The 14,472-nt window shown below is 41.5% G+C and overlaps 1 protein-coding gene across 1 annotated transcript in view; it reads left to right on the top strand.

Annotated features, from left to right (window-relative positions):
- The window catches only part of LOC308306254 (dynactin subunit 1-like), a gene marked incomplete at its 5' end in the record, with an annotated part of 36,567 nt that extends 26,624 nt beyond the window's left edge, over positions 1 to 9,943 (top strand). The window contains 5 exons of the mRNA XM_080751154.1: positions 240 to 367; positions 4,259 to 4,445; positions 5,315 to 5,388; positions 7,982 to 8,071; positions 9,766 to 9,943. Coding sequence (XP_080607280.1) covers positions 240 to 367; positions 4,259 to 4,445; positions 5,315 to 5,388; positions 7,982 to 8,071; positions 9,766 to 9,903 — 617 coding nt within the window. The 3' untranslated portion in view covers positions 9,904 to 9,943. The remainder of the gene's footprint in view (positions 1 to 239; positions 368 to 4,258; positions 4,446 to 5,314; positions 5,389 to 7,981; positions 8,072 to 9,765) is intronic.
- Between the last annotated feature and the right edge of the window lie 4,529 nt (positions 9,944 to 14,472).

Raw genomic sequence — 14,472 nt, 5'->3', positions numbered from 1 at the left:
TATTGATGAATTCCAAATAGTATCAAATGATCTCGCGGCACCCCTGGACTGGCATCACGGCACCCCAGGGTGCCCCGTCACCCACTTTGAAAACCCCTGCCCTAGGGTATATAGGTACCCTCACAAAACAACATGCTATCCCCAGGTTAGCAGAGGGAGTGTAGCGCCCAGGACACTGTGTGTTTTTTCAGTGTTTTTCCAGGTCTTGTGCTGATAACTAACATCTGTTCTCCCCACAGCAGGCATGGTGTCAGGCATGGGAACAGGATCAGGGCTGCAGGTGATTGACTCTCCACTGCTGACTCAGCAGATCGAGGCTCAGAGACTCTGCATCAAACAACTGAAGAATGAGAACAACAGGCTCAAGGTGGGTCGCTGTCTTTAACGTGTCTTCTTCCTTTAACCTTTATTTAACCAGACGGGTTATTACGATTTGTTCTTAATACAATAACTGTTCTTTCACCAGAAATGAGTGTGTTCCATAGAAGCAGTGTTGATTTCGTCGACTAAAACGATGACGAAAAATGTTTGTCGACTGCGTTTTTTTTTCACTGACGAAAACAAAATAAAAATGAAATAAAAACTAAGCTGTGATGACTAAAACTAAGACTAAATATATTGACAATTTCGTCAACAAAATAAAAACTAGACTAAAATGTTAGGGAGGGACTGGTGGAGAAGAGAGTCATTTTATGTTTGGTTGCTCGCAGGTGTTGCTGCTGCGACGCGTTGTGAGCTTGTAGATCGGCTATTTTCAGCATGCAACCAAGCGTAAAATCAGTCATTACAATGCCATCAAGGCCTGCCAAAATACATTTCAGTTGACTAGAATCAACTGTAGATTTAGTCAACTAAAATCTCATGATATTTAGTCGACTAAAATTAGACTAAAACTAAAACTTTTCAGGAGACTAAATTATGACTAAAACTAAATTAGATTTTATTCAAAAGACTATGACTAAAACTAAATCAAAATTTGCTGTCAAAAACAACACTGCATAGAAGTGTGTTCGTGAAGTGCCTGCAAACAGCGTCTGCTCTCTCCTCTCTCACACAAAACACTACTTTCTGGCCTACTTGACAGCCCATACTGTACATCCAAACAGAACATTCTGTCAAACTAATCTGATTGCATTAAACAACGTTAAACTCACTTTGCCACTCACTTTGCCACTCGATTTGTCATTCACGTTATGCATGCGCATACAGTACGTCTATACACAGTTACAAGTGTCCAAACTGACAATAATTGTTTTGGTATTGCTTGCCAGTTGTGGTTATGAAAAGTTAGGGGGTGGGCCATAGGCGGACTTTGCCATTTGCCCTAGGGGGGGCAGGCTTGAGCAGCAACATGCATTGTCAACCCCAGGCTCAACACTAACTTATCACACTGTCCAACTACTGTTATTCATTGTGTCCACCAGACCACTAGTGTACCAAATAAAACACAAGTACAATTATGTGTGGTTAGAGCAGTGTTATTTTACAAATTGTGTTCATTATTAAGTAAAATAGCTACTTTCATTATTGGTAACACAGTTGCAGCTTACAAGAAATGCCAATAAGAATAAAACTTTTGATAATCTCAGCTATAATTTCTAAATGGCTACAAAACATTTTGTTTGATGCAGGACAATAATTATTGTAATTTAATTTATTTTAAGTAATGAACAATAAGGGAATATCAGTGAATAATAACTTAAAAAATAGATATTTTTACATTTTAAACCCCTTTTTAATTATTTTCCAAGCCTAATATGTGTAATCTTTGTGTACAGTTCGGATATTGCAGGTATGTTCAGTTATATTCATAGTCTGACAACCCCCATTCTTAGCAATGCTATCTTCATAGAGAGAGAGGCTCTGATCACTTAACATTCCAATCAATCAACTTATTGTCGCCAGCTGGTCTCTGTGTGATGGGGAGAAACCAGTGACTATTAGTTGGTTAATTCTTTAAAAAATCATAACTCTTGACAGGAATGGGCTAGAGACTTACTTTTTTCCCCAAAATGCTCAGAAATGCCTGGGGGTGCAGTGCACCCCCTGCACCCCCATAAAGTCCGCCCATACGGGTGGGGGGCATGAAATGGGATTGAAAAGATTACGGTAAATTATTCTTATGGTTCACACGTATCTAATTTTAGTGGCAAAGTGGAGAGTGAAATAAATACTCCCGCTATAGAGTCTATGGTCTCTTTATTCCCTCTTCCCATCAAATCAGGGTCTCTCTTATAGCTTCAGACTGGAGAAGGGGCAAGGATTTGAGCATCTGCCTGGGAGTTATGTTTCTATCACTGCCGCTCAGCACAGTCATTATGTCCCAGGATCTGCTTAACCTTTCCCAGTAAAGATACAAGCTAGATGTTAGTGGGTGTTAGTGGAGTTTGTGTACAGTAGGAAAGGGGCTATAAGAGTATTGAGGACAGAGTGCTAGCTAACCAGAAGCCAAGATATTTGTAAGCTTTATCTATTCTAGCTCAAGCTTTGAGCTGTCCTTTGTGGTACTCTGGGGGAGCACATGTCTTCCTGCCAAACCACACGACCTTTGTTTTGTAGGCGTTTAATACCAGGTTTAGCATTCTGAAGGCTTGTGACTTTAAAACAAAATGCTGGTTGGGCCAGGCCAACCGAGTACAGGACTGTGTCATCAATATGTACTGTTTAAGAAGTGACTCGGAAGCACTAGTACTGGCTTTTGTGTGAAGTTGCAGGTGTATTTAACATGAATATTGCTAAATAGCCATTCAAACTTAATTGCTGTTGCATATTCATGTAGCAATAACATGGGGGCACGGCTAGAAGGTCCTGGGTTCTATTCCCACCGGGTGCTGGGGGCGCTGGGGTCCTCCACCTCATCCGTGCCCACACCCTAGGTGGGGTTAGCAAAAGGGCCTTTCTATGCGGAATTTGCATGTTCTTCCTGTGTCTCCTAGGGAAGGTACCCTCACAAAAAACATGCAGTAATCCTGGTCTCCATACTGCCTCCCCCTGGCTACCCGGGGCGCCTGATGGAGGATAAAGGAACTGGTTGGAATAACATGTTCCTTCCATGTGTCCAACCGGGGGAAACTCCCCCCTGTCAGGTGAAAAGAAGCAACTTGGACTCCTCATGCATAGAAGGAAACATGACGTCTGTCCATTGCTCTCCCCAGGTTGGCAGAGGGAGTGTAGCGTCCAGGATTACATTAGATAATTGACAAAAATGGGTTACAAAATCATGGGATATTTTTTCTTTTTTAAACCATTTAGGCCTAGAATTATTGAATGCTTTAACCAGTGAAAAATAGCAGATATCGCCGCGCTGCGAGCTTGTAGATCTGCTATTTTTGAAAAAGTCGTGAAAATGTGTGCAAATCTTTGAATATATGTATTTTCAAAGTGAACAGTTGTAACTCAAATTTTGCTTCTGGGTGGTTCCTGAAAGTAAATATTTTGAGATGGGGGTCCGTGGCCAAATAAATATCATTTTGGGGGTCCTTCATATGAAAAGGTTTGAGAACCACTGACATAGTGGTCTCTCAAGAACAGACTAATTGAGCTTCAGTTAAGTGAAAAGGACCTTTTTCTTTGACAATGGCTAGCCAGATTGCTGACATATAGAAACGTAGGTTCTTCAAAAAAATCTTAGAAGGATTCAAAAGACACTTATAGAACCGGGGTCAAAATTCAAATTTTCACGGTTTTCTCAAAAATAGCAGATCTACAAGCTCGCAGCGCGGCACTCGGTGCTGCGCTGTGAGCTTGTATATCTGCTATTATACAACAGGTAGTCGGGCTCTCAATGGAAAACAGGCTCTCCAACCGTGCATATAACGAGCACTACTGCACAAGTAAAGAAATCAGCTGTGTTGGTCACGAAAGACAGCAAGCGCTCCTCTCTCGGCACACTTTGCTAGGCGGCTAGGCTAGCGGTTTTCATGTGACGTTCAGGGACTTAGTAGCTAAATGTGGCATTCAAAAATTACAAATTCCTATTGAATATCTTAATTACAATGAAATGAAGTTGACGTGTTTTTTTGGGCAACAGTTGTATAATCAGTTGTATAATCGAAGCTACCTACAGAACTCGCCTGTCGGCTCGTTCCTGCGGCAAGGCTGTCGTGCCGGATAACCGTGTTAATGCACACCCTCTCGTCTAATATTGCTTAATTTCTCAATAGTTAAAGCATTTAATAATGATACACAATAATGTGTACCCGTTCTGAAAATAAATAACATGATTTGTTGTTGCTCTGTTCTGGTCTCCTCCGTGAAGGCTGAGAAGATGCGTGCCCAGCTGGCCTCCCTGCCCCCCCTCCATGTGCCCAAGCTGCCCTCCAAAGACGGAGGGCGACCGGAGGTGGTGTCCAGCGCTCTGTACCGCAAGACTGACCAGCTGCTGGAGACGCTGCTGCAGATGAGCGCTAACGTCAAGGTGGTGGACATCACAGGGAAGTCTCCAGGTACTCCAGCGTTGGAATAGGGTGGATTTTGAAGCGGTGAAAGCCGCTTCCAAGGAGTGGCTTTGTCTGTCCCGTACAGTCTGTCCCATAGGCTTCCAAGGAGTCCCGTGCATGCAGTATTGAGGATTGGTCAAGCTTCACATGACAATTTGGCCCTCCAAACAAAATCATTCATTCATTAAGAATTCATAAAAATATAGAACTAAAACACATAGAAAGTATAGGCCTCGAACACAAAATGTATAGATCTAGAACACAGATATCAGCGGTGATACTCTAGAACACATAGAATAAAGATTCACCGCTTCACTTCGAACCGAGGTTTGATTTCTTTTTAGGAAGGACCACACAGGAAAGTGTTGTAAGGGAGATACCGGAGGTTCTTTCGGGCTGCTTTAGGTTCAGCACATGCAAAAATAGAGCAAACGTCTGGGACATGATTTATTTGTGTTTTTTTTTCTTTTACTGTTTATTTGAAGATGTGTGTGTGTGTGTGTGTGTGTGTGTGTGTGTGTGTGTGTGTGTGTGTGTGTGTGTGTGTGTGTGTGTGTGTGTGTGTGTGTATATTTTGTATAATATGCATACATACATACATACATACATACCGGTACATACATACATACATACATACATACATTGGTATGCTTGTATTATATGTATGCTTTGAATAATGTGATTTACCGGCCAAAATATAGTAAATTAAATACATGGCTTCATACATGGATTTATGACTTGACATAGCTTCAGATCAAATTTGTGAAAATGAAAACTGTTATTGTAAAATATAGTAACCGGGGAACAGGCAAATCATTTGTCTTGCTAATGTACAAGAAAGACATCATATCCTGTCTCATTGTTTTGTTTTGCAGTGTCTCCCAGTGCTCAGCTCCTAGAACAGACTGCTAGACTACAGTCCCTCAGTGACACACTGGACAGACTGAAGGTGCACACGCACACACGTGCACGCACGCACACACAAAACAAATGACAATTAGTGTGTGTACTAGCACTGAGTGAGACAAGACTGGTCATTTCTGCTCCTAGATATATAATGGTCACCCACTGTATGTAGATTTGTATTAAATGTCATATTTGTAATGTACTGTATAGAGCAGTAGACAGGTTTCAAGCTAATAATTCAGTAGGTCATACTGTATGTTGAAATGCATTCAGTGCAGTGGCTTAAAGAGATATTCCACTTTCAACAGGGAAACACCTTATGGGCTTTACTCACACACACACACACACACACACACACACACACACACACACACACACACACACACACACATACACACACACACACACACACACACACACACACCCATTGTAACTTCAAACTCCATTTTAACCCTATAAGTGCCTATCCCGAACAAGTTCGGCTTTATTTCAATCCAATACAATATTTTATTTGCTATTTTACTTACCCCGAGCTGCTTGGAGCAACGTGGGTGGTCCTTGCTCGTCCAGCGCTAGCCAACGAGAGACGCTAGATGGTCCGACGATTTATTCCATTGAAAATGGTTTAAAATAAAGTTTAGAGCCCCCCAAAAAAACTTCAATATATACTGTCGGCGGCGCAACGTATTCCAGGGTGCCTATCCCGAACTAGTTCGGGATATTTAATAAAATGAATTATTTAATCGGAGGCCTCAACGAAGCCCCGGTCTAAACGTCCATCCATGGTCCAGGCCAACACTCGGCCATACACGGGCCGTAGTCGCGCTAACGGCCGCATCGCGCCGCCAACTCCAATAATAAATCACATCTTTAGACAGGATTTTCTCCGGATTGTGTTCCCAGACCCAAAGAAAAAGTTTTTTGCGACTGAAATAGCTTTAGATCGGGCTTCTAAATGGGTTAGCATTTTGGCTAGGTGTCAGCTAGCTTCCTCCTCTCGTCACCTATAGCATTGGCTGGAGTGAAATCCCAAGGCACTTGGGACAGTGTCGACGGAAGCTAGAGCGAAGGTCTATAGAGAAATTTCTGGCACTCTAGCGCCCCTTGTGGCCGGCGGCACTGTATGAGTTAACCATGATAGATTCATTAAAAACACCCATTATTTTTTCTGGTGACTCATACTACCCTCCTAATACGTGAGCAGGCTGTGTTTTTTCAATAACTTCTTTCATTTATTTTTAATAATTATTTGGGAAAATGGAAAAAATGAAATACAAAAAATAATTATTAATGATAAATGAAAAAAAGTTATCGAAAAAACATGGCCTGCTCATGTATTAGGAGGGTAGTATGTGTCACCAGAAAAAATAATGGGTGTTTTTATTGAATCTATCATGGTTAAAGCTGTACTGTGGAAGCTGCTCAACTAGTGGTCAGTAGCGGTATTGCTTTTTCGCCGCGGACCACCGGAACGGGGGTCCGCGGACCACCGCGGCTGCCGCGACCACCTCCGCCTCGCCGATACGAATCCATATAGCCGTCTCCCGTCATTTTTAGACCAGGATTGAGGGAGTAGCATGCAAGATTGCTTCACCAATGTAAACACAGTTGTGAGGGAAGCTATTTTCTGAAGTGACACAAGACTCGCTGTGATTGGCCGGTGGTGTATGATGTGTATCATGTGGGAGATGACATCATTTTGCCGGGAAATACAGCCCCTGTCATGGGTATGTAGAAAACATATAAAGAAAAGGCTTTTGGGGCTGAAATTAACGGAGTGGGTGTTCTAAAACTTAAGCGATTTAATAGTTAGGACAATTTTAAGATTTGTTTTATTAAAAAAGTTACATAGTATAACTTTAAATTGGAGTTTGAAGTTACAGTGGGTGTGTGTGGGGAGAGGCCCTGGGCCTGGTAACATTTACATCAAATATCTAAATATTGAATCAAGCAAATTAAAAACTGTTCAGGGTGTTCATAAAAGCCTGATTAGACGATAAAATTACCAAAAGTTTTTTTGAAAGTGAAATATTTCTTTAACCTACTCATCAGTGACATCTGGTGGTTCATCAAGTCATTGGCAACACCTATTAGCTCCCAAACAAACACCAATAGAGCATAGCAGCGGAAGTGGATGCCTGGGGTCACTACGTCATTCCCCATTCATTTTCGCCATAGACTTTTACAAAAATATTTATAACAATTATGTTAAGCCTCGAACCAAGCCATCCAGGATGGAGGTGAATCATGACCATATAACCTTTGATCCTATGTGAAAACATATTTTAATATTACATTATTTGATATACTACATTTAATAACTACCCTTTGTTTAGCGATTTTCAAAATGTTCTTTTCATAGAAAAAAAGGTTATATGGTCATGATTCACCTCCATCCTGGATGGCTTGGTTCGAGGCTTAACATAATTGTTATAAATATTTTTGTAAAAGTCTATGGCGAAAATGAATGGGGAATGACGTAGTGACACCAGGAATCAACTTCCGCTGCGATGCTCTATAGAAAGTAGATGACATTTCTTTTTGGAACAAACAAACTTTATGTGTCAGTGTTGTTTGTTCAAGGAGATTATGTAGAAAAATAAAACTCCTCTTCTTTTGTTGCACCTCGTTGTCAGGATGAGGTAGCGGAGCACGTTGTCAACCAGCAGCCAGGAGCTCGAGTCTCGTCGGACTTTGCCACATTTCCCTCAAACTCCTTTGTAAAGGTAAGAGCGTCATGGACCTGGACCGAAAGGAAAAGTGTTCCATGTTTTCTACCATTAACCTTCACTCAACAGACACTCAAAGGGGAATTTTTCCATTTTGAACCTATAAATCCGACGTGAGGAGATGCCTGATGACTTCAAAGACCTTGTTTCATGTCATCTGGCATACATTCTAGTTTACACAATGATGGGATCTACGTTCAAAATTAGCAAAATTCCACGGCAAGATTCTACTGTCAATACTTTTAAATTCACATTGACTGCATGCTACACTTAACCTATTATAGCTGTATATTTTAGCCGACTCTTTAACTCTTATTTTGAACTTTGTTTTAGATCAGGGGTGCCCACTACTCACAATCTACCGTTTGGGAACCCCTGTTTTAGATTAACCATGGTTCTCAGAAATAGCAGATACCGGTAGGTAACCTGACTTTCGCCAGATGGTGGCAGCATTGCGTATATAACGCTCTGCTTTTACCATCTGGGCTTGCTCGGCCAGAGTTGATAACACTCGTAAAGTCCCGGGCCGGACCAATCAGCGGCAGCTATGGGCGGGCTCTGAGCGGCTCTGATCCAATAGAGTCTGATTGCAGACCACGTGGAAACCCAGGAGGCGGATTCTGGGTGCAACGTCATGCAGACAGGCCAATATGAGTGGTTGGAGTTGGCACTCCCAGACTGTGATAGAAACGGCCACATCCAATCACCTGCTACAGAAATTCAAAAAATGGCCCGTCCCTTACATCGAGTCTGCCCGAGAGAGCCCAGATGTAAGGCAGAGCGTTACGCACTGCTGCAACTTTCTGGCGAAAGTCAGGTTAACCGGTAGGCCTATACAAGCTAATTTGTATTGCTATTTACAGTAACACTTCTAGCCCCCATAAGTCACATCCAACCATGAAAGGTTGCGTCGTATCTTGGGAATGGGCTTATTCTGTGTAAAATGACATATTTAGCCACTTGTACGCATGCCCCCAACCACTGAAATAAGAATCTCTAAAACAATAGAAAGAAGTAAATGAAATCATTTCAACACTCATCTTTTATATTCTTTAACCAATTCAGAACGGGTACACATTATTGTGTATCATTATTTTTTTGCTCTAACTATTGAAAAAATAGCAGATATACAAGCTCACAGCCACGCTGCGAGCTTGTAGATCTGCTATTTTTGATTTTTTTTTGAAAATTCGAATTTTGACCCGATTCTGTAAGTGTCTTTTGAATCCTTCTAATGTTTTTTGAAAAACCTTTCCTGTTTCTATGTCAGCAATCTGGCCAGCCATCGTCAAAGAAAAGGTCCTTTTCAGTTAACTGGAGCTCAGTTCTGTTCTTGAGAGACTACTTGAGAGACTACTATGGCCACGGACCCCCATCTCAAAATATCTAGTTCCAGGGACCACCACCAGAAGCAACATTTTAGTTAAAAACGTTCGCTTTAAAAAATACATATATTCAAAGATTTGCATAAATTTCCACGACTTTTTCAAAAAATACAGATCTACAAGTTCGCAGCGCGGCACTCGGTGCCGCGCTGTGAGCTTGTATATCTGCTATTTTTCAATAGCTAAAGCGTTCAATAATTCTAGGCCCTAAATTTACAATCTAAAATGATGAACCCTTGTTGTAAAAAAAACAAACTAAAGTTGTCCTTTCTAACTGGGCCTCCTGCTCTTGCTCTCCCCACGCAGGCCAAGGAGGAGAGACATGGGGACACGGTGCTGGTGGGTCGGGTCATGGTTCCGTGTCCGCGGGGCCAGGAGCAGGTCCACCGCCTGGTGCTGTCCCAGTCCCAGCTCCACAGGGTGCACAACCTCCTGCGGAGCTAGAAGGACCCTCCTCCCTTCACCCCCTCCTCCCTCCTGCTTCCTCTCCTCCATCCAGGGACGTGCTGGGCCCCTGATTCAGCCCGGGAAAAAGAGTTGTAGAGGCCCTCATTGCGCGCTATAGAGAGAGAGAGAGAGATCTCTCTCTATAGCGCTGCTGCTACTCAAAAGATTTGCCATTTCAGATCATGACAAGTGACAAGCCAGTGGGCCAATTACATTTATATTTCAGTTATATTTCGTCGTTGTCGGGTGGAAACCTTGTATGTCCAAACATGTTTGTTTCGTATTTATCATTTTAAAAATGATTTAAACTAGTGAAAACAGCCGATCTACAAGCACACAACGCCTCGCACCGCGAGGCGTTGTGTGCTTGTAGATCTGCTGTTTTCACTACTTTTGTGCGACAGCCTTGTATGATGAAGCAGGGCTTTACTTTGCGAAAAAATGTACAAATTTGAAACTTAGAGATACAAGGTTTCTGCCCGACAGTGACGATTTACTAATGGCCGGGATTGAACCGGCCGTTTGGGAGTTGTCCCGCTTTTCCCAATGGCCAGCACGTCCCTGCCTCCATCAGTATGGCTTCACACTCCAAGCCTCCAAACGGGGCTTCACTCTGCTGCACTGGTTCCCAACCTGTGGGACTCGGGACCCCCTGAGGGGTCCGCAAATTATAATTTTTTGGGGGGGGGTCCCCGGATGATTAACTTAATGTGAAACATTGTTTTCTCTCTCAACAGTAAACAAACCAACATAAAGTTTAAGTGTATAGAGGGTATCTGCACATTTCTAAAGTGGCAAGACTTTTTAATACCTCTAAAATGACAAATTAAACATTGCTGGCCAAATTGTCAAATATTAGAGGCAGGAATTGTGGAAATTCCATAAATTAGAAAACAAATGTTTAAGAAGTAGTGGAAATAGCCGATCTACAAGCTCACTTCGCGCCGCGCTGTGAGCTTCGGCTGTTTTCGTTGTTTGGGTCCGGGGGAAAGTTTGGGAACCAGTGCTCTACTGTAACACTGTCATCAGTGTTGCTAGGTGAAAAGGTTTTTTTTTTTATTTTTTTCATAAGGAAGCTGTGAGTCAGTTGTCACTAGAATAAGTAGGCTGGGTTTGCACTTTTTTGAATTATAGTTTTTATACATTTTAAAATGCCAATTACCCCCCCCCCCCCTTTCCCCCAATTTAACCATTATGCCAATTCCACAGAGGATTGAGTTTACTCTCTTTGATGAGTTTAAAGAAGATGTGCGTTCAAATCTGAATGGATTACGGATGTTAAAAAAGAAAGGATGGAATGCGACTGAACGCATCACAAAATATGTCAGAGAACGGCATGCAGATTCAGTCAAAAAAAAGTCAGCTCTTTCCACAATGGCTGCCTGAGAAAGATCTGCCGTGTATTGTCCGAATTTACGTTACGCAACTTCCTGGTGCTGACGTCACGGTTGAAGGGGAAAACCCTACTAAAAGCCCATAGAGTTAACACAGGAATCGCACATTTAATGCAATTTCCGAATAGTGAAGTGTATAAAATAAGGCTAGCATGATCAAGAACACAAGATAGTAAAAGGCACAAAGCGTTATATTTTACTTTACCGTTTGAAATAATGATTTGTTGGCTTTAAGTCCAGCAATTTCTGTGTTATTTTACCCTTCACAGCTGACGTCAGCACCAGGAAGTTGCTGAGAAATTTGCCGAGTGCGCGTGCGTGGGCGGGCCGTGAATAGGGTCTATTCTGGCCCAATATAATATCTAACAAGGAACTCCACAAGAATACTGGCTGTGGGACGTGACCACAGAAATTAAACACCGTCGCCTGAGATGGCTTGGGCACGTACTTCGAATGCCCCCAGAGCGGATTCCCAAAGTGGCCCTCAGATGGACACCCCCCGGGGAAAAGGAAAACGAGGCCGACCTAAGATCACCTGGCGCAGAACTGTCTAGGCTGAGTTGAAGGTGATGGGTCTCTCATGGGGCACGGCACAACTGGCCGCCAAAGACCGCGATAGGTGGAGGAACATTATCGAAGCCTTATACCCCATAGGGGGCGAAGAGCATACGTAAGTAAAACCGCGAGTTACAGTACACAACTATCTACAATATTTATTCATTCCTTATTCATGTTGCAGAGAGAATGTCAATTCGGTGTCAAATTGAAAGACTTGTGGGGGCGCCCGCTGGCCTACGGGTCCAGGCGCATACCACATAGGCTCTGATGCATGACAGCGTGTTGCGGGTTCGAGTCCCGATCCCGACGACGTTTGCTGCGTGTCACTCCCCATCTCTTACCCCGTTTCCTGCCAGTCTACTGTCCTATCAACAAAGGCATAAAAGCCCCAAAACAACTCTTAAAAAAATTAAAATAAAGACTAAAAATAAAGCCCCTCTTGGTCCTGGAGTGGATGGCATACTATGCTACTATCTAGCGTGGCATGTAGGGTCAGAACCGCCCCCCCCCCCCAAGCACCAAGCATTCCTTTATGTACTACACAGCTGCTGCTGCAGCTGCTGTTGACGCCACATGTATGCAATGTGACTGTGTATCGGGTGTTATTATTTTATAATGTCCTGTAAAAGGGAAAGAATACTGGTGAGATTTCAAATGATTTCACCCAGAAACAATGGGTATTTTAAACTGTGGTTTGCTAACTGAACAGGCCTTTTGGACTGCACAGAAAGAGAAATGTTAAAAACGAATTTGGGGTGGATTTGTTTCGTTAACCTTTTTGCTATTACAGATTTTATTATGTTTTATTTAAACAGCTTGAAATTACTTTGGAAGTCGCTTGTCATTAAATTATTTAGTATTTATTATGAAAAATAAAGAAAAATGCCAGTAAGTTATTATTGCTGTACACTTTTACATGCTTATAGTATATCCTACCAGCTGTGTAGGTAACGTTACTGTTTAAGACACCTCAGAAATATATGTGTCCCAATCTCACTGAGAGCCAGTCATCTCGGAAAGTACAGCTTTAGACAGGGACTGAAAATACATTTTTTTTTTTTTTTTACTAAAATGTGATAAAGCCACTAAAGCATTTCATAGATTTCAGGCTACATTTCACTTAAACGCCAGAGCTTAACTCTGCATGTAAATAAGACTTTTTTTAATTAATGTGAGAGATCGTCAGGTCATTTGCAGGTTAGACATTTATTTAAAACTTGAATATCTCAAAAGTAGTATTTCAGCATGGCATCATTCTATAAGCCATATCTTCAAAACTGTTGGGTCAATCTCCACAACCAATATATCATTTTGTAGCTATGATCCCCAGCTTTCAAATGAAATGAAAAAATGAAAATGAATAAAAATCCAATGACTGGCTCCCAGCCAAATTGGGACACATATATTGAATTCATGTTATTATGTTTGGTAAGAGACTCATTTTACTGTGTACAATTAACTTGTTTCTTTAGCCTTAAAACCTGCAGAGAGCCTTGTGGTAAAGATTTGTCACCTGCCTTATTTGTTTGCTTTTCCATGTTTTTTTAGACCTTCATCATAAAGCAAGACAACATCTTTGCCAAAGAATCCTTCATCATCACCACATTTGCCATCACTGATTTTGAAAGGCTTCAGATTATTTTTATTAAACCATACTTAGATTTATATTGTTTAATGCATCATTAAAACTATTTATTCATGTTTACACAGTATTGTAGAATCACAATACCTTCCTGTGTTTTAGAAGTTCTTATATAGGCCTACAGTATATTATATATGAGCATAGTTGGGGTTGCGATATTTATTTTCCAAACGTAATCTCCTAAATTATTCAAATTAAGCAACAATCTAGATTAAAACAAGTCAGTAACATAACCCACTCAGTTATTCAAATTCAGTTATATTGACTTTTTGTGACTTTCGGCTTAGTCCAAAATTGTCCAAAATGGTTACTATTCCACTTGGCAGATCATTTCGTCACTGTCGGCCTTGTCGGGCAAAAAACTTGTATCTCCCAAGTTTCACATTTTTATGTTTTCTTTTTTGTTAAGTAAAGCCCTGCTTCCACATACTGTCGCACGAAACTAGTGAAAATAGCCGATCTACAAGCACACAACACCTCGCGGTGTGTGCTTGTAGATCGGCTATGTTCACTATTTTAAATCTTTTTTTTTTATTTTTTTTTTATGATGAACGATTTTGGACACACAAGGTTTCCACCCGACAACAACGATTTACTGGTGTGATCAGTCACTTTCTCAGCTTGTGTAAAACATTTGTATCCGTTGTCCATGATACTCAAATGGTAATCAATTATGCAATCTTCTATCCTTCCGACAGTATTTGTAACGTGTTTTTTCATAGTTATGTTTGGAACATAATCATATTACAGGTAGTATAATCCTTATGATATGTTCCATCATTACTGCCCAACCATGCGCCTAATGCGTTGACAACTACAATTGAGGTATAAAATACAGTTTTTTTGTTTTCCTGTTGTACATGGATGAAGTCTTTCCTTCTCTGCAACCTTGTTATCCGTCTTAACCTTTCCCAGTGTTGCTTCCCACTCTTGCACCAATGTATAACCACTGATTAATAAAAGACATTAAGG

This window comes from Nannobrachium achirus (genome assembly GCF_963921795.1).
Source record: "Nannobrachium achirus genome assembly, chromosome: 20".
Lineage (NCBI taxonomy): Eukaryota > Metazoa > Chordata > Actinopteri > Myctophiformes > Myctophidae > Nannobrachium > Nannobrachium achirus.
The sequence above is the reverse complement of the archived record's forward strand: the minus strand, read 5'-3'. Positions and strand labels throughout refer to the sequence as shown.